The sequence below is a fragment of the Copidosoma floridanum genome, unplaced genomic scaffold (genome assembly GCF_036245765.1).
Source record: "Copidosoma floridanum isolate Cflo_tuat_1 unplaced genomic scaffold, Cflo_Japanese_pri ptg000028l, whole genome shotgun sequence".
NCBI classification, from domain to species: domain Eukaryota; kingdom Metazoa; phylum Arthropoda; class Insecta; order Hymenoptera; family Encyrtidae; genus Copidosoma; species Copidosoma floridanum.
In genome coordinates, this window is record NW_028321905.1 from 4604230 (window position 1) to 4631131 (window position 26902).

At 36.1% G+C, this 26902-nt stretch overlaps 1 protein-coding gene across 2 annotated transcripts in view; it reads right to left on the minus strand.

Moving 5' to 3' along the window:
• Nucleotides 1-26902, minus strand: part of LOC106637917 (kinesin-like protein 64D) — a 461671-nt gene that overhangs the window by 385291 nt on the left and 49478 nt on the right. For both annotated transcript variants that reach the window (XM_014350896.2, XM_089595799.1), the window contains exon 2: nucleotides 601-1009. In XM_014350896.2, coding sequence (XP_014206382.2) covers nucleotides 601-1007 — 407 coding nt within the window. In that variant the 5' untranslated portion in view covers nucleotides 1008-1009. The remainder of the gene's footprint in view (nucleotides 1-600; nucleotides 1010-26902) is intronic.

The following is a 26902-nucleotide window of genomic DNA, read 5'->3' on the forward strand; positions in this document are numbered from 1 at the left end:
GGGGAGAAGAGGATTATTAAGTCTTCCAGAGCGCGGAAGAGCCGTGTGCGACGATGTGTATAGTTTATACATAATCGTACTACAGCAAAAAATGTCACAAGAAACTCTTGTAACATTTTTTTCTGTCTCACTCTAATCTACTTAGAAACACTGTGCAGCATACACACTAGGTAGTCTAGGAAGTCTTTAAAAATTTGGACTGTAAGCTTACCTTTGCATTTTTCGTACAAAAATATTTTCAACTTAATAGTTACACGCAATCATGCTTTGTTGCTTGAAGTGTGTTTGTCTAAAGTTGCATTTAATAAGTTATTAAGTGTAATTTTTGTAAAAATGCTACAAAAAACTTCATTTGTGGTAAGAGATTTTTACTCAATAATTTATGAGTTCCATTCCCATTAGCAGATTAGAAAACTTGTAGAATTATATAGCAGACATTTGTGTTACTTATTCCACTGGTCTCATCTATCAGATAGTAGCAGTTATCTACTACTTTAATAAATAAATTAATACTTATGTTTAAGTAAGATAAGTAAGTTAATACATTTTACTCTTTAATAAAAATCGTTAAAAAATATATTTAGTAACGAATGTACTCACTTTTGATTATCTTTGGCTTTAGCAATGAATCCAAATATGTGAGCAAAAGAATTCGGTATAATACCTCTTGAACGTGGTGAATTGTTACTTCCTATCATTGTATAGGTTTTTCCTGTTCCTGTTTGTCCGTATGCAAATATGGTACCGTTGTATCCTCGTAAAACTTTGTCTATAACAGGTCTTGCAATTTCATTATAAATATCAACTTGAGTTGATGTGCAGTCAAAAACCGCATCAAATGAAAAATTTTTAGGCGGTTCGTCAGCAATACTTGGATTGTATATAGTCACAACACCGTTGAGTGTATTAACATTTATTATACTTTGACAGCTTTTGTCCAACTCTTTTACATTCATAGGTCTTAATCGAACGACAACACAAACATTTTCAATTTCTTCATACATCATAGCTAAAAAACAAAGTAAAATACAAGAAAAAAATATAATCTTACATAACAATATAAACGTCAATAGCAAAACACATATCTTTTTTATGGTTCAGATTTTATTATTGTAACTTTTGCTTCCAAACAAAAAAACCTTTGCATTAATGAAAGTAACGTTGTATGAAAAAAATCTTATTGTGGTTTTAAATTCTATATGTTGTAAAAAAAAGTCATCTAGAAAATGTTTTTGTGCACTATGTGGTAGTATCTGTGTAATAAGCTATATTTCTTAAACTTTATCTTAATTATATAAGGCAGAAAGTTTCGATTTTGATACGCTTATAGCAATTTGATGATAAGCATACAGTTTTGTACTTCTTAAAAGTGGTAACAACAAACTTTTTATTTGAAAGAAAAAAATTTTCAAGTTACGTTCTTATACCGAAAAACATAATTTACTGTTCCAAATAACCGTATGTTACACAGGAAAAAAAGTTTTTACTACAGGAAAATATATCAGTACACCTGTCTTTTTTAGCGACAAACAACTACAACGATTATTTATGGGAACTCAAAAAATATTTATAATAACTTATTATGATTTTGTCAAATATTTGCCAACTAACTATTGCCAATTTGGATAAACGTAGGCTATCAACTGGCAAAGCGTTTTTCAGTTAAACTTTCCGAAAATGCAATATTTTAATAATATTTGCATACTTAATGAGGTTATATATCATAATCTGTAAAAGCTTGGTAAGGCAATTTTTCGTAGGATGTTTTTTTTTTTTTAAGTCAAACTTCATATGTTGGGCCGTGAACAGCCACGTAAGGGAAAGTTCGTTACGAAAAAATAAAGCCACCTACCCTGCGGTTGAAGCCCTCTTCTTAATCTCCTCTCAGACACACTCCCTCCCGCTCTGTCTCTCTCTTTCTCTCTTGCATGTACGCCACGCGGTCTCTTCCCCTCACACTGCTACTACACCTATATATACACATACATTATAGATATGCGGTATGCATGTTTCTACGCTACAACTCAACCAATAGACTCGCTCAAGTTAAGGTATAGTTATGGAGAAAAAGAAAGGCAGAGGGAAACAGCTGTATCTATAATAGAGGCAAAGTAAAAGTATATATATTGTATACATACAAAGGCGTTGCATATCCCAGTCATTACAAACATATTCATATGTATACTTGTGCGTAAAAAAACGTGAATAAAGTATTAATGACACCGGCATACAACAAACAAAGTGGACTGTACTTTTAACCAGACCCACTTATCTTTATGTATTTTGACGCGCTGAATTGGAATTCGAGGTCCGTTTGACCCGTACACCCTAAAAATTTCGAGTAAATTGCGAAAAACTGCGAAAAATAGCCGAAAATCGTAAAAAAGTACATTTTCAGCTCTTCAAACATTCAAAAAAAATTTCTTACACATGTGACGTGGTTGATCTATACGTAATTTAATGCGTAGAATCCGAATCCGAGGTTCGTTTGATCCGTACACCCTCAAAATTTCGAGTAAATCGCAAAAAACTGCAGAAAATAGCCGAAAATCGTGAGAAATCATATTTTTAGCTCTTAAAACATTCGAAAACATTTTTATAAACATGTGTCTAGGTTCATTTTTATATATTTTGACGTGCTGAATCTAATTTCGACGTCCACTTCACCCGTACACCCTCAAAGTTTCAATAAATTTGCAAAAAACAGCAAAAAAACCGCAAAAAGTAGCAGAAAATCACAGTAAATCGTAAAAAATCGAATTTCTATGCTCTAGCTGAGTAGAAAAAAAAATTTCTTGCAGATTTTGTCCAATTCTCATGTTTCATTTTTCACTGAGTTAAAGTTAGAGATTCGTTTAGCTCCAAAACTTTCAAAATTTCGAGGAAATCGTATAAACAGAAAGAAATTGCGTTTGTGAGCGTTAAAAAACCAAAAAAAGTTTTTTTCAAATCTTTTCGAAACATTTTTTTCTTGTACGTCGAAAAATAATGTGAAAATACGGCCAATATAAGGAGTAACAAGTGTCGAGTATGAATATCATGGATATAAAATAAAGCAAAATAGGTCTACACATGTGAATCATGTTTTCGTTTATATTGCTCCCACACTTTCTTCCTCTTGTAGCGAACTTTTTTCTCTTCGAACTGATTTGATACGAGATATTGGTTTACCTAAAGATTGAGCTGAATATCTGGCAGCAGCACTAAAGAAAAAGAATTTGCTATCAAAAGGAACTAGTGCTTACGTTTATCGTGATAGAGGTAAGGAGTTTCAAAAATTCTTTACCAAAGATGAGGAAAACTCACTGGTATTTTGCTCTGAGGTGAAAGGATTAGTTGATGAGTTGGAACCAAATATTTACAAGGACGAAGAGTGGAAACTTTTTATCGATTTATCAAAACGAAGTCTCAAAGCAGTTCTGCTTCACAACAGAAATTCGTACGCTCCTATTCCAATAGCTCGTTCCACGAAACTAAAAGAGACCTATGAGAATTTACACACAGTGTTGGAGAAAATAGACTACGCGAAACATCAATGGAAAGTTTGCAGCGATCTCAAAGTTTTAACTCTAATACTAGGTCAACAATCCAGATTCACAAAAAATTCCTGCTTCTTATGATTATGGGATAGCAGAGATAGAAAAAATCATTATATTCAAAAAGACTGGCCAAAGAGAACTGAATTTCATCCAGGATCAAGGAACATCGTACGTGAACCATTGATTGAATCTTCCAAATTTTTGCTACCACCTCTTCATATCAAGGTGGGTCTCTTGAAGCAATTCGTCAAAGCTCTGAACAAAGATGGTGATTGCTTTCAGTATTTAGGTGAGAAGTTTCGCGCGATAAGTGATGCAAAATTGAAGGAGGGTATTTTTGATGGTCCTCAAATTCGTGCTATATTTAATGATGACAATTTTATTACAAAGATGAATAATAAAGAAAAAGCAGCATGGCAAAGTTTTCAGAGCATATCTCAGAAGTTTTAAGGGAATGAGAAAAGTGATAGTTACCAGAATATAGTTGAAGAGTTGTTAGACAATTTCAAACAATTGGGTTGTTCGATGAGTCTCGAATAAGATTTTTTACATTTTCACCTTGACTATTTCTCAGAAAACCTCGAAGATAACAGCAAAGAGCAAGGAGAAAGATTCCATCAAGATATAAGTGAAATGAAAAATCAATATAAAGAAAGATGGGATGTCGACATAATGGCTGATTTCTGTTGGACATTGAAGAGAGAAACAACTCAAGAGAGGAATAAAAGAAAGAGAAACCCGCTTCATAGGTCGTTCGAAGAGAAAAAAGTTCGCTACAAGAGGAAGAAAGTGTAAGAGCAATATAAACGAAAACATGATTCTTTATTTTATATCCATGATATTCATACTTGACACTTGTTACTCCTTATATTGGCCGTATTTTCACATTATTTTTCGACGTACAAGAAAAACGTGTTTCGAAAAGATTTTAAAAAAACTTTTTTTTAGTTTTTTAACGCTCACAAACGCAATTTCTTTGTGTTTAGACGATTTCCTCAGAACTTTAAAAATTTTGGAGCTAAAAGAATCTCTAACTTCAACTCAGTGAAAAATGAAACATGAGAATTGGACAAAATCTGCAAGAAATTTTTTTTTCTACTCAGCTAGAGCATAGAAATTCATTTTTTTACGATTTACTGTGAAGTTGAAGTCGCTCTGTCCACCATATTGGAAGTCTCAACGACCATGCGAACGGCAAGGCAACATCGAGGTCGTCTTGCTGAAGTGTGTGCTCATTAGAAAGTAAAGTGTATAGTGTCGTTACGCACCATTATTAGCGCGCGGCACGCGAAACAGCCTTTAGCCATTGTGACAACACCTCCAATTTAGTGTTTGCTATAAGTTTAATACGCTGATTCACTTTACTTTTCGTAGGTGCTGTACTCATACGTACACACACATGTAAAGCGCGGCTCTCTCCTAGCCTTTATATCCACCATCTTTTGATCGATGGTTCTCTTTACTTTCGTAGGTGCTGTACTCATACGTACACACACATGTAGAGCGCGGCTCTCTCACAGCCATTATATCCGCCATCTTTTGATCGACGCTTCTCTTTACTTTCGTAGGTGCTGTACTCATACGTACACACAAATGTAAAGAGCAGCTCTCTCATAGCCATTATATCCACCATCTTCTGATCGACGATTCTCCTTAGTTTACGTTGGTGTTGTACTCACATGTACTCACAACATGGAGCGCAGCTCTCTCACAACCTGTATATCAGCAATTTTATGACTTAGTTCTTTCTTTCTAGTACGTCATTTCTTCGCCTACGGTGAAGTAATAGCTCACCATTGCTACAATTGCTGCAGGCAGGCCACGCCTGTCCCACCAGCTAATCAATCCTACCAGCCAGTCCCTGTCGCCTGCTTTAGCTGCAGGCCCTCTACACCTGTAGCAAGCTGTCCATGCCGGCCCCACCCGCAAGTTGAAGTCGCCTGCTTAAGCTGCAGGCCCTCTACGCCTGTAGCAGGCTGTCCATGCCTGCCCCACCCACAAGTCTACGTCACCTGCTTGAGCTGCAGGCCCTCTACACCTGTAGCAGGCTGTCCATGCCTGCCCCACCCACAAGTTGAAGTCGCCTGCTTAAGCTGCAGGCCCTCTACGCCTGTAGCAGGCCATCTACGCCTGCTCCACCAGCCAGTCTACCCCGCCTGCTTGAGCTGCAGGCCCTCTACACCTGTAGCAAGCTGTCCATGCCTGCCCCACCCGTAAGTTGAAGTCGCCTGCTTAAGCTGCAGGCCCTCTACACCTGTAGCAGGCCATCCACGCCTGCTCCACCAGCCAGTCTACCACGCCTGCTTGAGCTGCAGGCCCTCTACACCTGTAGCAGGCTGCCCAGGCCTGCCCCACTCGTAAGCTGAAGTCGCCTGCTTAAGCTGCAGGCCCTCTACACCTGTAGCAGGCCATCCACGCCTGCTCCACCAGCCAGTCTACCACGCCTGCTTGAGCTGCAGGCCCTCTACACCTGTAGCAGGCCATCCACGCCTGCTCTACCAGCCAGTCTACGTCGCCTGCTTGAGCTGCAGGCCCTCTACACCTGTAGCAGGCTGTCCATGCCTGCCCCACCCGTAAGTTGAAGTCGCCTGCTTCAGCTGCAGGCCCTCTACACCTGTAGCAGGTCATCCACGCCTGCCCCAGCTGCTGTCCACATCGGTGCCTGCTAGTAGAGCAAGCCATTCTCGACGCACAATCTTGCAGTTTTTCTGCGGGCCATTTATGTCTGCTGCTGAAGCTGCAATATAGAACTCTTGTGCTAGTAGAGACTTTAAGTTTTGGATTAAGATCTTAGTTTTAGTTTTAAGTTTCTCGTTCGAAAATTAGTGTGCCGTTTACGAATATAGAGGATCTTTATACCGCACAGCCTAAATTGCACAAGAGGATTAGCAATTGCTTTGAAAACTTTAAGAAATCAGGTAGTAAAAGGGTGTCTCGTTGTAGAGCAGAAGCTATGGTACAGGCTTTGGAAGATTATTGAGAAAGACTTCGTAAAAATCATCAAGACATTTTTTCACTTACTGATTTAGATTATAAGCATTTATATTTTACTAGTGAACTTTTTGATATGACTGAGGACACGTAATATTTAGTAAAGGGAGATTATGCAGAGTACATAAGATATCTCCCTTCTGAAAACCCCCCGCCCGCTCCGAACCCAAATCCCACTTTGGTAGTTCCGCCCATTAGTAATTCTTACCTCTCATGAATCGAACTTCCTAAGTTTTCTGGTAAATATTCTGATTGGGAGAATTTTCAGGATACCTTAAGGTCTTTAGTGCATCGGAAGGAAGACATCGATAATATTATTAAATTCCATCAATTACGTACTCATTGAGGTGGTAAGGCTTTCGACTTAATTAAATCCATTCGTTTATCAGAAGATCAATACCCTACAGCTTGGCAAACTCTCATCGAATATTATGATAGTCATCGTCGTATAGTTAATAGCTATTTGTTTAGCATTATGAATTGTAAGGCTATGAAATCTGAGTCTGGTACCAAGCTTAAACGGATTTATAAAGAAATGCTGAATCCTATGGATTCACTTCAAGCTATGGGCCGTGACTTAAGAAGTAGCGATCTTTATGTTGCTCTAGTAGTTAGTAGGTTTGATGCTTCATTAATTAAAGATTGGCAAAAGTTTCTCGGTAGCGAGTCCCAACCTCCTACTCTAACTCAATTAAAGCAGTTCCTAAATTCTTAAATCATAACATTAGAGGCTTGTGAGAATTTATCAATTAAACCTCAACTTAGCAAAGTTAATAGTAAATTAGCTATTGTAGCTTCTCATCAGTCAAACCTCGATAGTGAATTAGAAGCTAGCAATGTTACTTCGCAAAGCCCTCAAAAGTGTGTAGCTTGTCAAGGAGATCATTCTCTTGGTAAATATGAGTCATTCAAGACTATTTCACTAGATTATAGAAGAGATTTAGTTAGTCGACAACGGTTGTGTTTTAACTGTCTGGGTAATCATTTGATTAAAAATTGTAAATCCAAGGGCACTTGCTTAACCTGTAAAAGAAAACATCATACACTGTTGCATATTTCCAAACCCCAGCAGGTTGAATCTTCTGAGGCTTCTCAAGTCATTGATTCTCATGCACTTTCGTCTCAACATTGTGAAGTACCTCAAGCCGCCCATCATAGTAAAAATTTTCTCTCTAGAGGTAATGGTGTACTATTGGCCACTGTTCGTCTCTATATCCTGGGCCCCACAGGTATGAGATTGATGGTAAGGGCTTTGGTGGATCAATGCTTCCAGTGTTCAATAGTTTCTGATACTCTTTGTACATTGTTAAAACTTAAACGTCAATGTTCAAATATCCCAATTAGTGGTTCTGGTGGTTCTTTAGTTGGTATAGCTAGGGGTGTAGTTGAATTTACTATTTCGCCTAGGTTTCCTTCGGAGTTTAAGCTGTCCGTCACTGCTAAAGTATTATCTCGGATTTCTTCATATCGGCCACCTGTTAATCGTTGTGTTTCAAGTTTTAGTCATTTGGAAGGTTTAGAATAAGCGGATCCTTGTTATACAAGTATGGATAATATTGATATCATACTTGTAGCTGATGTGCATTCTCAAATAGTCGAAGGGTCAGTCCAGAAGGGCAAACTTAATGAGCCTATTGCTACTCGTACTTTGTTAGGGTGGATTCTCTCAGGTTCTATGGGCTTCGAGGAAGCAACTAGTGGTGGTGCAATTTCTTTGCATTGCGCTGAAGAGGATAAACTTATTCCCTTGTTGAAGCGTTTTTAGGAAATAGAGGAACTCCCTGCTGATCCAAATTCTCTTTGGACAGGGGATGAAAGAGCTGGTGAACAACATTTTATTGACACCCATTACAGAGATAGCACTGGTAGATATGTAGTTAGACTTTTATTTAAGACTGATTCGAAACCTTTAGTTAAAGAACGTGATGCCACCAACACTCTGTCTATCACTATGCAGAAAAATTTAGAGCGTAGATTTCATAATAACTCAGTATTGTTTGATGCTTATAGTTTGTTCATGCGTGAGTATATCGATCTTAATCACATGGTGGAGTTAAAACTCGATGAGACCAATGATTGTTGGTTCTTACCCCACCATAGAGTAATTAAACTTGCAAGTACAACTACGAAACTCCGGACCGTGTTTAATTGATTAGCTAAATTTAAAGCGCGCATAATTAACTCCATGTTGGGCCCAATTTGTTGTGTAATCTTTTTGATCTTACCACTTCTTGGAGATCTTACAAGTTTGTTTTTTCGTCTGATATAGAAAAGATGTTTCGTCTAGTGTGTGTAGATGAGATTAATTAGAAACATTAGTGTATCTTTTGGCGCTTCTCTAGTTTAGAACCGGTTTTAGCTTATCAATTGAAAACCGTGACTTATGGCCTAGCTTGTTCTCCGTACCTAGCTTCTAGAGTGATCAAGCAGTTGGCTAGTGATTACGAATTTGAGTTCCCTTTAACTTATCCCATTTTGATGAAAGAAATTTATATGGACGATGTTTTGTCAGGAGCTCATAGATTAAGTGACGTAGTTTAGAAACGAGATCAGCTCTTAAAGGTTATGTCATTGGGTGAATTTTTTCCCTTAGGAAGTGGTCTTTGAATGATCCAGATGTTTTGGCTGGTTTGCCCAGTACACTTTTAAAATCTACGCCTATTATTCCCTTGAATGAAGGTGATTCCTCGGTAGAAGTGCTCGGCATCGTCTGGTATTCTAAAGAAGATGTTTTCAGTTTTCAAGTTAAATTTCCATTAGTACCGACATCATGGACCAAAAGAGCTGTACTCTCCCATATAGCTGGATTATACGAACCACTTGGTTGGTTAGAACCTGTCGTTATTTTTGCTTAAATTTTCATGCAATCTCTATGGCTTCTTTAATTAGAACGGGATTCATTGATACCAGAGAACTTATTGTCAGATTGGCTTCGTTGGTTTCAAGAAATCCAATTATTGAATCAAATTAGAATTCCTCGTTGGACTCAATTTTCACCAGTTGTTCAATCTATAGAGCTGCATGGTTACGCTGATGCTTCTAAACTAGCCTATGCAGCTGTCTTATATCTGCGTGTTGTTGTTAATCAAGAAGTTTATGTTTCACTTTTGTTGGCTAAAACGAAAGTAGCTCCTCTTAAAACATTAAGTGTTCCAAAGCTCGAACTTTTTGCTGCCCAATTGTTATCAAAGTTAGTACACCATTATGGTCAAAGTCAGGATCATAGAGTAGATGCAGTCCATCTGTGGTCTGATTCAAAGGACGTGTTGTATTGGTTAAGTTCTCAGCCGTCTTGTTGGCCTACTTTCGTAGCTAATCGTTGTAGTCATATCATGCAGTTAGTTCCTACAGCTACGTGGCACCATGTTTCAGGCAAGAGCAATCCTGCTGACATAGCCTCTAGAGGCATTTGTCCCGCTTAGTTACTGGAGCATTCGTTGTGGTTCCAAGGACCTCTTGAGATTCAGCAGCTATCCACAGAGTATCCTGTTTTTACTTCAAATAAAAATTATGAAGTTCCTAGCGAAGCTTCTGATGCCGTCTCTCATCATCAAAGTGCTAAACCCTAAACTTGGGATCTTTAGTATCGATATTTAACTCTAGAAAAGCTTTTAACAATTACTGCTTATTGCCTTAGATTTATTTATAAGCTGTATGCTCGCATCTTTAATAAGTCTCAATTAGATTTTTTAAATTTAACCGTCATAATAAATAGTTTTAGTGCGTGCCCTACTGTTCCTGAACTTTATAATGCTAAACTCCTGATGGTTCATTTGCATCAATTGATTTATTTTACAGCTGAATTTCATTTGCTCAATTCAGTCACTTATTCTGGTGATAAACTTAAGTTCAAACTTCCGTCAAATAGTTTGTTGATCCCGTTAAAACCGTTAGTCAAAAATCAACTTATTAGAGTGGGGGGTCGTTTGAGTAATTCGTTGCTGCCATTTGAAACTAAGCATCCTTTAGTGTTGGCGGCTCGCGATCACTTTACTGAATTGGTCATAAACTATGCTCATAAGATCACCTTGCATGGCGGTCCTTAACTTACTTTGAGTACTATTCGTCGGGAGTTTTGGATTATCAGGGGACGACAGAGGATTCATTCAGCTCTTGTAAATTGTATCACTTGTAGACAGTACTCTGGTCCTACCTTAACTCAACAAATGGCAGATTTACCTAGTGCTCGAGTTCAACCTGTACCTGCATTCTTATAGACTGGAGTGGATTATGCCGGTCCATTTTTAGTTAAGTTATCTAGGTCTAGAGGTAGAGGTACTACCAAAGGTTATGTAGCCGTTTTCACTTGTATGTGTACCAGGGCTGTTCATTTAAAAATAGTAGAAGATTATAGTTCTGACGCCTTTATTGATGCCTTCCAGCGTTTCATTTCTCGTCAAGGCTATTGCTCCGATCTGTACAGTGATCGTAGTACTAATTTTGTGGGTGCTGATATTGAATTGCGTAGAAGGTGGTACGAATTTAAGGAGTCTAAATCTTTTCAGTATCAAATGAGTTCCTTGAAAACTCAATGGCATTTTAACCCTCCCACTGCTCCGAACTTTGGTGGAGTCTGGGAATCAGTTGTAAGGTTGATGAAGCATCATCTTCGGCGAGTAGTTGGTAATCAGATTTTAACGTTCGTCGAATACTCCACATTGCTTTGTAAAGTCAAAGTTTGTTTAAATTCGCGACCTCTATCTCCTTTAAGACATGATCCTAGTGATTTAGACGTTTTGACCCCTGCCCATTTGCTTAATCTAAAGCCAGTGACGCTGCTACCGGAGCTAGATTATACTGATGTTAAAATTTCATGTTTGCAACATTAGAAGTTAATAACTCAACTTTCTCAGCATCTTTGGCGTCGTTGGCATCAGGAGTATCTTAAGAATTTGCAAAGTAGATCTAAATGGTATCATCCACAGAGATCGTTAGAGGTAGGCGATTTGGTTTTAATTAAAGGTGAGAATACTCCTCCTAGTTGTTGGGTGTTAGCTCGAGTTGAGGAAACTTTTCCAGGTCCTAATCTATTAATTCGCACTGTTCGAGTTCGCACTGCTACCTCTACCTTTGTCCGACCAATTTTCAAACTTGTCCTTTTACGGATGAATGAGGATTTGTAGTTAGATTATCAATCTTCCTTCTCCTCTCGTCGAAGCAAGGGAGGGGGAATGTTCAGTATTGAGGTCCTAAGATTTAAGTTTACGTGCTTGATTAAATCTACCAATCAGTCACCAGTACGTCGAGTTTTCAGACAACCGAACGCAATGCGCCGCGTCTCTTTAGTTAGTCAATAGCTTTGTAAAGTAAGCAGCGGCTTGCTCTTTATATGTAGCTGCGCGATGTAATAGCCAGTTCGTACTCGGTCGTTAAGCAAGGTGCACGCACCTTTGCACGAGCACACACTCACGCCTCTTTTCCAAGTTTTACACTCGCACTTTAACGATCAATTTACTGCCGTTCTTTATAACTCGATTACTCCTATTACTTCTCGTTTCGATTATTCCGAATCTTTACCATAGAAAAGTAAAGTGTTTGTATCAAAATTATTAATTTGGTGTTTCTATTCAATAAATACGTTTATGAGTGTTTAATACAAAATCAGCCTTATTTACTTAACATAGAAGCACACTTCCGCTCCGATACTTGACACTGCTACTTTTTGCGGTTTTTTTGCTGTTTTTTGCAAATTTATTGAAACTTTGAGGGTGTACGGGTCAATTAAACGTCAAAATCGGATTTAGCACGTCAAAATATACAAAAATGAACCTAGGCACATGTTTATAAGAATGTTTTCGAATGTTTTAAGAGCTAAAAATATGATTTCTTACGATTTTCGGCTATTTTCTGCAGTTTTTTGCGATTTACTCGAAATTTTGAGGGTGTACGGATCAATTGAACCTCGGATTCGGATTCAACGCATTAAGTTACGTATAGATCAACCTTGTCACATGTGTAAGAAATTTTTTTTGAATGTTTGAAGAGCTGAAAATGTAATTTTTTACGATTTTCGGCTATTTTTCGCAGTTTTTCGCAATTTACTCGAAATTTTGAGGGTGTACGGGTCAAACAAACCTGGGATTCGGATTCAGCGCGTCAAAATACATAAAGATAAGTGGGTCTGGTTAAAAGTAGTCTTCTTTTTTTTGTGTTCCGGTGTTATGTATAATACGAGAACCTAACCTTTAAAACTAAGAAAAAACGGTAGAAAAAAGGGTAGAAAAACTTAATAGAAATAACAATTATTACGGGTTTTATTGTGAGGAACTACGCAATCGAGGTGCACAAATATATAGGGATTTGACTATTCAAAAATATAGAGGGGTTGGACTATGCCCAAACATAAACTCATTTATTTCCTTTCCTGATTGTATTATAAAAAGAACAAGTAAAAATTTTATTTTCTATGACATGATTTAAAAATAAATACGGACATTTACAAAGTCTCCGAAAAATTTCTGTCACTATATAACCTCTTAAAATCAGAAAAACAGTCATATCTGGAAAAGAAAGCTACATAGACCCAAACTTACTATTTTTAAGGGCTTTCTAAGAAAGAAACAAGTTTGACGCGAACAAATAGATAGGGATTAGACTATACACAAACATAACCTCAATTATTTCCTTTTTCGACTGTATCTTGCAAAGAACGGGTAAAAGAAGACTTTCTTTTCTATGGCGCATTTGGAAAACCAATATAGACATTTATAAAATCTTCGAAAAATGTTGCAACGACATAACCTTTTAAAGTTCGAAAACCAATACTATTTCGAAAGGGAAGCCAGATAGGCTAAAAATAATTCCACGTATAGAAAATAATTATGAAGGTGCAAAAATGTATGTAACACGGACTCCTACAAACAACTGTAATAATTCTGAAATTAATGACTCATCCCAACAGCAAAGATACATCATACATATCCTATCTATAAATTAAATTATTTTGCATTCTCTTTTATGTATTATAAGAATAACTGTCAGATGACCGAAACCTGTATCCTTATTATTAATTTTAAGATTAGTAGAAATTAGTTATAAGCACGGGCACATTTAAATATTATTTTACAAATAATGATAGAAAACGAGTTAATTGAAAAATTACATCTTCACAATGGAAAATCTATATGTCTATTGCTTTTCTTAATCTTAATCAGATAGTGTGAATTGTTTTACTTTTGTGGTAGCCAAAATTCAAATAATTTTTATTTGTCGAATACAATGATAACAACAAGAATGAATTATACATGTACGATGTCATATCAATTGCACGAATAGCTATTTCGAAATAAAGGAATTTTTGTCTCTTGTAACTGGATAAAAGTACCTGTTTGTAGGGCAGTATGTTGAAAATTTTCATTCCGTTCTGCATTACATCACCAACAATTCGTTATTCGTATTAATACATACATCATAGCAAACATAAGTCGTATGTATAAGTTTATGCATTTTATGCGTGCGCGTTCTTAAATACGTAATAATAATGACATTTTTACTATTTCACTATAAGATTCTTAAAGAGCTATTGAAATTAGGTGTAGATTTATTTCATTAATTTCTATTATACCGAGTTAATTAATATTTAAGTTGGAAGTGTTACTTCTGCCAGGGGTCCCAAGACCTACACCTGCTTTTTTTTTTTTTTTTTTTTTTTGTAAGACTTTTCCAGGCCTTAAATGTAGATCTAAGTCGTTTTTAAATGGTTTTTTAAAATAGCTTTTTTTAAATTAAGAATACTTTTTTTTTCATTATCCCTCTTACTTTGCTCTAGCTGTTTTCAAACAACTTAAGCATCATCTAAAGCTTTTACAAATCCAGTTACACCATTAGTAATAACACAAATAGCACCTAGGCCACCAAATGTGGGAATAAGATATGGTAAAAGTCCTCCAATTTTTGTGGGTCAGGTAATACACAAGGCATTACAATATTTTTTTTGCCACTAGCTTGTTTCACAGAATCCTGCATTCTCTTTATAGCTAAATTTAGAACATTTTGAGCACTACTACTAGAAATCATTGACTTCGAGATGCGTTGAATCAAACTTTATAAAGTATTTTTCTTCGGCTTCATTTTATTTTTACTTACTACACCATAATTCCTATTAAAAAATTGTTTCATGCCAAGTTTAAATTCAAAAAATTACTTGTAAACTGTGGAGAGTTGGGAAATATGGATTTGTCGTAATAGATAAGGAAAGAGATGTTGATAATGGTAGATATACAATAGGATTTAATTTTTTTTCTATAAACACTACTTATGTTTATTAAGTGTATATTTATTAAAAAAAATTTTAAGCCCTTTAAGCAAAAAATTAATAAAATAAACACATCAATATTCCAATCAGCTAATAATCTAACATTCAGCTAAAACAGTGATCAAGAAAATGCTATTCTATTAAAGACTATGACACCGTTATTGAAGAAAGTGACGATAATCTTTTAGCCCATGATATCGATAAAAATATACCTATGAATCCATATTTACGAATTATTGATAGAAATGAGCCAGAACTGGATCGAATTTATGGGGTAAAAAAAGAAAAAAACGGACAACGTATACTTGGTGATTCTTTGATATATTTCAAAAATAATCAAATTCAAATAAAGGATCTAACATATCCAATAACCGATTGAGTGATGGAGTTATTTATAAAAAGTGTAACAATCAAAAGCACATGTCACCAGATAATGTAGCTAAATACAAACAAATCTTAGAAACTACAAATGCGCACAAAAGTAAATTTGATGAAAATGAGAAGATCCATCCATACATCGGTAATAAATTCAATAATATTATTGCCACATTATCCAATCACGTACAAACGAAGAAGAAAAGCAAGTCTATACCTTCTTTTAAAACGGTTAGGCTGAATACGGGACTACGTTTATTGGAATGACCCGAACGAACTGTTCAATGGCCTAAAATTACAAGGCAAAAAAATCAGCCAGTAATCCTAGTAATACTTATGAAATAAATTCAATTCTTGAGGAGCTTCGTTAAATTATATATTGAGCTTCGTTATCAATTTTAATTCAGTGTTAAAATGAGTATCGATATGTTCGAAAATGGATCAGCTTAGTCGGAAGGTGGTAGTCGAGGTCCTCGGGTTCATAAATATAAGCCCACCAAATGTAGTCAATTTAACTTGGAAAAAAAGATTGTTAAATATTGCACTAGCTATTCAATCTCACAATGCTGTAAATCTCACTACTTTACAGAAAAAAAAAAAAAACAAGACTCCCCGCAAAAGTGAAACTTCCAACTCAAATGTTATTAAACTAGGTATAATAGAAACTAATTAAATTAAAATGTACCTTATTTCAATAGGTTTTGAAGAATCTTATATTGAAATAGTAAAAATGTGATTTTTATTACGTATTTTAGCACGCGCGTGCATAAAATGCATATACTCATACGTACTACTTATATTACTCGTGATTTGCGCATTCTAAGTACTTTTATGTTTGCCATAATATATGTACTAATACATGCACGAATTGTTGGTCATGTTATGCAGAACGAAATAAAAAATTTCATTATACTGCCCTGAAAACAGGGACTTTTGTTCAGTTACAAGGGACAAAAATTCGTTTTTTTTAAAATAACTATTCGTGCATTTTATATGACATCATGAATGTATAATTAATTCTTGTTGGAATCATTGCATGCGACAAATAAGAATTTTCTTTTATTTTGGCTACTATATTAGTAAAATAATCCACTCTTTCTGATTAAAATTAAGAAAAACAATAGATGTATAGCTATTTTCCATTGTGAAGTTGTAACTTTTCATTTAATTTGTTTTCTATGATTATTTATATTTTAGTATTTAAATTTACTCGTACTTCTAACTAATTTATGCTAATCTCAAAATTAAGAATAAGAATATAGGTTTCGGTTACATGACAATTAGTCTTATCACATATGAAAGAGAATAGAAAATAAATTAATTGAGAGATAGCACAATCATGATGTAGTTTTCCTTTTGAGATATGACTTCTATCATTTTTCGAATTGTTACAACTGTTTCTATACATCCCTGTCTAACATGTTTTGGCACCTGAGTACTTATTTTTTATACGTGAAATTGTTTTTGGCCGATCTGGCTTCCCTAGCAAGGTATAACTGTTTGTCTAATTTTGAGAGGTTGTGTTGTAACAAAAGTTTTTTGAAAATTTTGTAAACATCCGTATTTTCACAACATTTTATAATAAAAAAAAATTTTTTTTGACTTGATCCTTTCAAGATACAGCGAAAAAACCAAGAAATTAAGGTTATATTTGTGCATAGTTTAAGCCATCTTTATTTGTGCACGTCGATCATGAAGTGCTTCTCTAGAAAAAACGTAAAAATTTTAGTTTTCAGCCAATTTTGCTTTCATTTCAAGGTACAGAATTTTTTTTTATTTTTCAAAGTTAGGTCTTCGTATTATACATATTTAATATTTACGCACGTTCTTTACATACATATATGCATATGAAAAGATAAATAGAAAAAAAGAACGATTTTCACTATGTTTTTTCGAAGACTTCAAAAAGGTTAAGAGACATTTTGTGTCAGACATTATTTACCTGATAGTACCTTAGCTGTATTAGAGGCCCAGTTAAGCCCGTATTACAGCCATGTTACAATTTCCACCATGCAGAAGTAGGTATACCTGGTGTTCATATTTCTATGTGTGGAGAACTATAGATAGAAGTTATGGCTATATCATAGATATCGATGAAGTAACATCGGCGCACTATTGTGTGCATGCGAAAGGGAGGGAGAGAGACAGACAAACAGATCCGCTGCCCACGGCGCAGTTAGCACTGGCTGGTATACGTACAGATAATATATATAGATAATTGAGCACGCGGTGGCTCAGTCGGCTAGGTCGTGGATTGGCACGCGGGAGACCGTGGTTTAATTCCCGGCGGCCAGTGCGACTTTACGGGCAAGTACCTCTGTGATTTTTCACATGTGCTTTTTCACCACGCAATGCTCCTCGAGGAGGGTTTAGGCGACCTTCTCGCAGCACAAATTGCCTAATTTCCCCCTACCCCCCTCCCAGTAATGGGAGGCCTCCCATCCCTCATCCCTTCCTTCTCTAAAGTGCTAAGTGCCCATAGTAGTGCCCTTATTGAAGGAGCCGGACGTAGAGCACTATAATATAAAAAAAAAATATATATATGTATAGATGATTATGTGCACGGCAGCGTTCGCTTGCTCGTTTCATAGGTTATCTTGTCATATGAGGCACACCTAAAGAAGTTCTTCTTCAAAAAGGTTTTATTTTAGATAAACAAGAAAAAATAAGTGTGCTATTGAGCAATTGGAGTAATGTATTATATTAAATAACCTTAGAAGATAGGTAAAAGAGATAGATTTCTTAAGTATGCATCGTTTGTGCCCGTAAAAAACGAGACTGCTAGGGATATGACTGCAACTATAAAGTCAATATTAAAGGAGGGAAGAGTACAAAATCTCGTTTGCAAACAGAGTTTTACGATTCAAATTTTAAGAGTCTTTTACAAAAGAAGAAAGTTAACTTTTACTCGACGTGTAATGACATTAAAGCGTCTATATGTGAGCGATTTAATCGTACACTAAAGCATGATATCTGAAAAAATTTAGCTCACGTGGTAAATATTAGTAGATTGATATCTTACCTAAGTTATTAACAGCTTATAATAATCAACAGCATCAGACGATAGGTAAAATATCAAAGAATGGATCAGCTGCTAATAAAAATGAAATTTTAAAAAATTTCTCATTAAGAACAATGAGGATGAGAAAACAACCACAATTTGAAGTGGGAGATAAAGTACAAATAAGTAATGCTTAGAAAATATTTGAGAAATCCAATTTTTAGATACTTTTACAAACTGCAGAAGACCAAGTATTCCGATACGTATCGAGTTAAAAAAATTCTTCGTCTATGAGAAAATCGAATATTCGTTCAGTGGTTGGGCTTTAATACTACCCATAAAACTTGGATTGACAATAACAAATAAATAAAGTAATTTTAAAATTATTAAAACTTGAAAGTCATAAAAGTTTGTATAAAACTGGTTATAACCTTTTAATATAATTAACTATAGGTGCAAATAAAATTTTTTAAGTAAACATATAAATGTTATATCCAACAAAAGATTTATTGAGATAAATAAAAACTCTAAAAATTTAATGGATTGTATTACTTATTTTTCTCATGTAAAACTAGTTCTACAAAAATAACTTTTCTTTCTACTTGTATGATAAAATATACGTTAAAAAATTCAACACTATCACCATTATAGTAAACTAGCAGCATTTTTCTATCGATGAATTCTAACAAATTTTTAAATGATAGTTCATTACTCACAAGATACTCTGATACTCAACTGGGTAAAAATATCTGGAAGTAGCCATCTAGCGAAGAGAGAGCTTCCGTGCAAAATTAAGTGTTAGCTTTTCTCCGCTTCGTGACCACATAACTTTGCCCCTTGACCATTTTGTTGACCTTCTTTATTGGAAGAAATCTTTCACAGGCCAGTCAATTAAGTGCTGCCAACTTAGCCATCTAAAACATAAGAAATTTATATGAGTTTTAAAATAGTAAAAAAATATATGAATAAGAAAACATGTCACAAACCTTTATATCTGAGTTTTGCTGTCTTAAACGGATCTGCTTATTTCTGGAGACATTTTCCAATTCCAAACCTGTTCTTTTGAGAGCTTGTTGTTGACCTGAGTCGCCTACGTTGCATGATAAAACAGTCGATACTTTTAGCTGCTCACTACAGCTCTTACTGGTCTTTGCTGATTGATGCTGCATAAGATTTAGGTATTCTTCCACTACTAAAAAAGTCTTTCCTTTTACAGTGGCTGCTGGTTAACTATGGTTTTCTACACACTTTTCAGCTCTTCGTTCTTCTATTATTTTAATTTTACAATAGCCCTAAGCCAGCGTATCTGTAGCGTTTGCTAAAAAATATCGCTTATCATTTTGGAAACTGAGATTTTATTTTGCCTCTCAGTATAGAGCTTATAATGATGTGATCTTATATTATTTTGCTCTCGATTGCCATTTACAATTTGGTCACGTAAGCACTTAGTGTAGTCTTTAAAATCAATAGTTGATTTTACGACGTTACTTTTAACACCCTTCACTTTCTCAAGTACATTTTCATTTTTAACGAAACTACTATACATCTTACTTCCGAGTCTAACAAATAATTACACAGGCTTGCAAGGTTTTTTTCTTTGCAGTCCAATAGTCATATCCTAAGTATTTTTTCGCGCTGAATCCAAATCCGTTGGCCAAATTGCCCTATCACGTCAGAATTTTGAGCAATTTTAACCTAAAAGTGCCAAAAAGCGTGTTTTTTGCCCTTTTGCGCGTTGAATATCTCAAAACTATGGCATGATCGGGCAAATCGGACAAGGGGATCGTTTTGAGCATGCCAAAATCTACAGAAAAACATACCGAAATTTTAAAAAACTTTTTTTGTAATACTGAAAAGAAAAACTTCTTGGCGCGAAATCGACAATTGTTACTAACACATGATATCATCGTTGCACCTCGTTTTTTACTAATTTAAATCAATAAAATTCATGTAATTAATGTTAATAAAGTCACCCATTACGAGCACATAAAGTTATGTTATGAAAATTCAAAATGGTGGACACAAAATGGCGTTTAATAACATGGGAAAGTGATTGTTTCCGACTGTAAGAAACACAGATATCATTCTTTTGTTAAGGTCATTTTTTAATAGGTGGCACCTCTGGCGAAATGTTTAGATGCATAGATTAAAATGGCCCACCGTGTATATACACAATTCATTTTCCAATTAGGCGCTATACCACAACAATTGTCATTTTCGTATGCTATTATCAGATGGCATCGCTGCTTTGATCAGAGTGAAAACTAATTTCGAATGACTCAATTTGTCCAAATTTGAATTATTTTATTTTACTGTCTTCTTTCGTAAATGTGTCTTAGCATATGTGTTGTTTAGCTCATGAAGTTGGCTGCTAACGACGAAAAAACACAGCACAATACTTGTTTTGTTACAAACTAGGTTACTGATGGAGTTCACATTACGTATACATAAATATACCACTGAATTTTTCTCCATTGAGTAAATCGTGCTGTGTTCTTATGAAAAAGACTAAAGGTTGTTAATATAAAATAGAAATGAAAGAAATAAGCGAAAGAGTAATATTGTTAATTGGGAATAGTAAGGTTCCGTTTCGGCGAAAGACTGTGACAGATGATGAAAAAAAGATGAAATTTGATGATTTAAATATTGTGGTTTCTTACCTTAAATATCAGACTGTCTGTGTCAGTGTATTAGAACTTACAATAATTTCTCATTTTTGAGAGCACATAATGGTAGTGGGAGCGATACACCAGTGTCTTAGATAAGTCTAAGACACTAAGCTCCAAGTATATGGGCTTTTTTATCATCTTTTCTGTACTTTATAGCTGTATGGTTACAATACTTTCATCAAAAATATCATAGCTGTGAAAATCTGGCTTCGAAATGTACGCTGCTGCACTATAGCGTCCATTTTAATGATTAAGAAGTTTGACATCGATACGCTTACTCTCGTATTCCATCGTTTTCGCAAAAATAAGATTATTAAATAGTTGAAGAGCATTTTTTTTAAACTTTTTGTTAGCCTTTTCCTTCTTATTGCTGTTGAGTTTTATAAATTTTTTAAGCTATGTTCTTTGCCACAATTTTGGGGCTCAATAGATTTTTGTCAGTCGTAATCACTGATTTATGGCTTGCCTTAGGATTTCATAATAAAGTAAGTTGTTGTTAATTTAGGCTGCCTCAAACTTTGAGATAAAATATTTTTTGAACAAAATAGCAAAGTTTTATAAAAACGTGGAACTCCTCAGAATACTCCAAATCCACTTCTTAAATGAATCCGTAAGCACTTTTCCATCCTTGTCAATATTATAAAAATCATGAGGCTGTTGCTTAACATTTTTGACCCACTGAAACTCACCATTAGAAAGTTTTTGAGGCGTTGTCTAGCTATACAAATTATTAACGTAAAAATATGCTATATTTCTTTCAATTACATCTTTTTTATAATTTTCCATACAATGATTATTATTTTCAGCATTTCTGTTACAGCACCAGCTTATTCTACCTCGTATGCTTTTTTCAATGATTATAAACGTATCTATATTAGTTATGAGTTCTAGTAAAATCTGAGAAAAATTGTCGATTAATGAGTAGAGAAAAATTGACGTTACATTCTTATTTATAAGACTTACTTTCGTTTTTTCTAACGTAGCATTCCTTGTGAAGGCTGGAGTAGTAAAATAGTTAGCAGGAGCTAGTTTATTAATCTTAAAGCAATTATTTGTAAGTTTTTAAATACTTCTATTAATGATAGTACATTAATGTTGATGTAAAGATCGGAATACTGTGCAAGAGTTACGATATTAAAATTTTTCTATACTGTTTGAGTATGCGTATAATCTTGACTACTCTTATGTGCATCATATAATTTACTGTAAAAATAATCCTTATATGGGAGCGTTGTCTTTCAAGTTTTTTTAATGATGCTCTCCAATCGTATGAAAATACACCCTTTTTCTTAGCATATTGATTTGTTCGAAAAAGGGTGTATCATCTTTACTGGAAATTTTTTCTACATTATTTATATCTAAAATATTATACTTCTTTAAGTGAGATCTTATTTTACAATGCGATGATGACAAAAATCTGTACAAGTCAATAATGGGCAAGTTTATACTAGTCCCTTTAACGTATTTGGTGAAAGAAATGTATTGTTCTTTTGTTTGGAGTACTACTCGTACTCTTTGAGGAAAGCAAGTTGAAATATCTTGTATGGAAAAGTAGGAATATTAATCGCTGAGATTATAGAAAACTATTTGTACTGCCAGTAAGTCTTAATATTTAAGATTATATACATTGTGAGCTGGGCCTCCATGTCTGAGTGAAAAGAGAATTTTAGTTTAAAGAGAATAATTTTTTTTTAATAGAACTAATGAATGTAATACTTACTTGTAACGCTGCTTCTTCACCTGAAAATAATAAAGAGGCACTGACGCATCGTTGACAAATCTCGTTTACGTACGTCACCTTTGTCCCTCTGACACTTTGGATTTCTTCTAAAAAAAGAGGGATTTGCGTGAGAGTTGTCCCGTTCTCGGAGGAGAACTATTAAACTAACATTAACAAATACCTTGAACTATTACTTTATTCAATCACTTAACACTAATACACAGTATCTTTTTGCTCTATACACGACACAACGCTTTACATCGTCCTCTGGACTGCACTGCAACGATTCCGTCTCGCACCACGCGAGCAGCAAGGGCCCGTCCACCATGTCCTGCTCGTCCTGGACTAGAAGGGGTTTCCACTCGTCCTAGACTCACGCTAACATAGACACACTTACACTTTGTCCTCAATCCTACGCTACTCCAGGATCCTCAAGCGAGTCGTTCGTCCTAAGGCTTCGCTCTTTCTCTTCACTCACTCTTACCTTCTTCTTCTCGTCTGAGCTGCTTCCGTAATTCTCTACCTGGAGACCTTAGCGTCCTGGGAGAAGGCAGCAGCTGTTATACTCGAGCACACACTTCTCTCTCTTCTTTCAACACTCTACGCACCTTATCGAAAATTCTCTCAACTCTCTCTCTCGCCACGAAAACCCGAAAAATCACCGAAGCTTTCACCGCTTGCACTTAAGCGTACAGTTCGAGGCTCTACTCCAGACTGACTGGCGATCTCTCGCTTGAACAATGGCCGCCGTCAATGCTGCTGCCACGTATCTTCTCTCACAGTCACTCTCGACATAGCAGCTGCTGTGTGTTCCTGTAGTTGCGTTCGCATTCTTGTTCTTTCTCGCTGGCACTGCTGCATCTCTACAGCTCAGCTGGCTATCCGTTGGCATCCCCTTCTTCTCCTCTCAACGTATATACATATCCCGAAAAATAAACAAATTAGAAGAAGCTTTAAATGAATGCTCCCTGTACATACGTTGCATCAGCGAGAACATTTTGGGACGTGGAGGCTATTTTGCTTCGTTACGTACTCTCCAGTAAAATGGCAATGATCGTAAACTTCTTTATCATTTTTAATAGACTTCTTACATACATGGCGTACTTCTTACGTACATTAGCATAAAAAAAATCAAACTCAAACCTCTTCTTTGGATAATGATCAGATAATGAAAAAAATCAAACCTCTTCTTCAGATAATGATCTCATTGGCACTGGATTATTGTACATTCTTTGTAAATCTAAGGCGAGATCTTGCTTTTTTTTCACAAACCATGAAGCTGGATTTTTACTGCTTTCAGTTTCTTTTCTGTAGCAAGCATAGCATGGTTTCGCGTTATTAAAACTGAACTATGTATAATATCTAACACTTGATTCTTTATGGTGCTGTATTGCTCGCTCGGTATTATGTACAAATTTTAATATCAACTCAAAGTCTGCGTATATTATGAATGGTAATCAATTTTTATTTATGTAAGTTTAAAATTTTATCATCATACTCCGGTAAGCTTATTTTACACTTATTCACTTTAATGCACTCCACTGTATGTGTTTTTAACTTTTCATCAGTTGTGAAGTAATGAATACAGAAGTCACAAACATATTTTATGTAGATGTTTAGTTAAAGAACCACTTACTGACCTAGATAAGTCTTTAATCTATACGTAATGATATTTTATATCATTATAATTATTAGCACTATTATCACCATCTTGGCTGTCTTCTAAATGTTCTCTATCTTTTTCTGCCTCATCTTCGTCCATCACCTGAGTGTAAAAGAAATCATGTCTATCTTCTTCTATCTCATCTTCATTTATTGCCTTCTCATAAAAAAAAATCATTGTTCTTCGTCTATGTTTTTTTGCTTCTTTGACTTCTCTTTACTGTATGTATCAATATAGTAATTTTGTACAAGCAGTAAAATAATGTATTTGTCCTTTTTTTTTGCTATCAAATGAAAAAGTACAGGCTTATAACTATTTTTACTATCCTCCAAAAAATGTACATTAATGGAAATACTCTTCTGTTTCTCAAAATTTATAACTTTTTCTGTCATCAGAAAAGTAAAGAAGCAAAACAACCTGTCCAGATAGCAAAAGAAGCGGTGCGAGCTTGTACGTGAATTCAAGCTGCAGATGCATGCTTTTTTTCATGCTAGCCACTAAATTTCGACTGAGTGGTGTGACGTGGTAGCTAAAGCTATCACGCCACTGTATACCTATATTGGAGCAAGTCATCGGCGGCTACCGAGTCTCATTACATGTATAGATATATATTGCTCGATTACACATTCCTTTTAATGTGTGTTCTCGGTGCTGCAGACTACGAGCCAGAGGAGAAAGAAGGACCGAAGATCATGAAAGAGATTGAATGTGTGTGATGTATGATTGGGTGAGTATAAGTGTAAGATAAAGAAAGAGAGATGGAAGGGCTCGCGACGCGTCAGAGAGGAGTGAGCGCCGGGCGGTCGCGTCAATTTCCTAGTTTTTGAAACCTCCAACAATTTACCGGTTTTTAGGCGTGTTGGAAATTTTTTTGATACACGGGAGGGGCGCGCGCATTAATCCATGTGGACTGCAGTAACGCAGTAGTAGCCGAGTGGCAGCTGTAGTGAGAAGAGTAGAGAGCCTGGCACGAGCAAGTATCGAAAGGGTAGCGAAAAGAGCAGAGTGAAAGATCTAGAAAAGTGACAGGCTAGATAGTTTGAGAATAGCAGAGAGAGAGTTTTCTTATAGTTAATAGTAAGGTAGGAAAATAAGATTAGACCAAGAAGAGGAAGTATAGAAGCAGAGAGAGAGAGAGAGAGAGAGAGAGAGAGAGAGTCGTCGAAGCCAACCATGCTGCAGTCATCGCGACGATCCGGACGAGCTCCAGGTAGCATCGAGTACAGAAAATAACGAGGATTGTGAAAAGATAAAGGTACGTGAAATAATGCACTGGGTCGTATACCGGGGCAAGTGGTTAGGACGATCCGAATGAATGAGTCCAGGTGTACAGGTGTTGAGGGTAGAAATAGAGGGAAAGCAGAGAGACGTGTGTGTCGGTGTGTGTAAATGTAGAATAGATTGCGTGGGTACTAGTCAAGGTGTCGGCGGCATTCTAAAGGTGGTGATTCGCACGGAGATATAGTAATAGGTACGAGGTGTGTAGGAGATTGTGTGTGTTCGTGTGTGTGTGGTATAGGTGCGGGCCTCCGAGACCGAGCCAAGGACGGGAGTATTATATATAAAGTTAAATGTATTTATCTTTCATTTGTATTTTAACATACATGTGCGAGCCGATGCGCGATGGGCTTTTTTCTCGCATGGGCGATGAAAGTCGAACGGGCAGGCCAAGGAGGACTGCCGTCATGTGTACCGTGACTCGGGTAGAACACGCGGATGCTGCAAAAGGGGGGGGGCACTTACAAGGCATTAAACAAGGCACACAAAACACAGCAGATCTTTTACACTTGCAAACTTTATTTTCTTGCGTCTCCCTAGCTAAGCTAATCACAGCCTTCTTGGGACGACGTTGGCAGTGCAGATTTTTGCTTAATATCGGAAAGGTGCGCGTGATTATAAGTACGTCAGGTTTTGTCTGTGGTAACGTGACTCTCTCTCACTCGAACGCCAGAAGTTAACTAACTTTTCCCTAGCACCCAGGTAAGGTGCTTGGAATATACTCGTCTACGTTTGAGTAATATACACGCGGGCGGTTAATTTAAATTTTGGATAATAAAGACCGATCGGCCTGAACATACCACCTGCCAACGTTGCTTACAGAGCGTTTAATTTGATGGGGCACTAGTTTTATCAGCTGGCTCCAAATTAGAGAAAAAAAATTTGCTTGAAAGGAATAAACAACTAAGAAAAGATAAGGAAAAAATAAATCTAGTGTAGGAATCAAAGACTTCGCGTTTTACAAATAGTCCGCACGAAAAAATCCAGCTGATCCTACTCTACTAATACAAGTTGTATGATAAATGGGTTAAGCCTTCTGCTTTACTCTTCGTTGTCACTGCTCGGTGTGCCACCCGCTGTGACTGGATCGTGAAAGAAGCGATCATCTGTTGAGGTCGATGAGACAGGCAAAAGGACCAGTTTAGAGATAGGGCGTTTCAGCGTAGATGAAGCCGTTTTAACAAGGGTAACTCGACACAGGCCGTCTTTCCCAGGGTATACTTTTATGATTCGCCCCATGAGTCATTTTGTGGGTGGTTGTAGAGTGCCGTTGATGAGCACGATGTCGCCCTTTTGCATGTCAGGCCTAGGCTTTAGCCATTTCGATCTCTGCTGTCGTTGGTGGAGGTATTCTTGGCTCCAGCGGCGCCAGATTTCATCTCTATAAAGCTGGATCAGCCTCTATCTGGTAT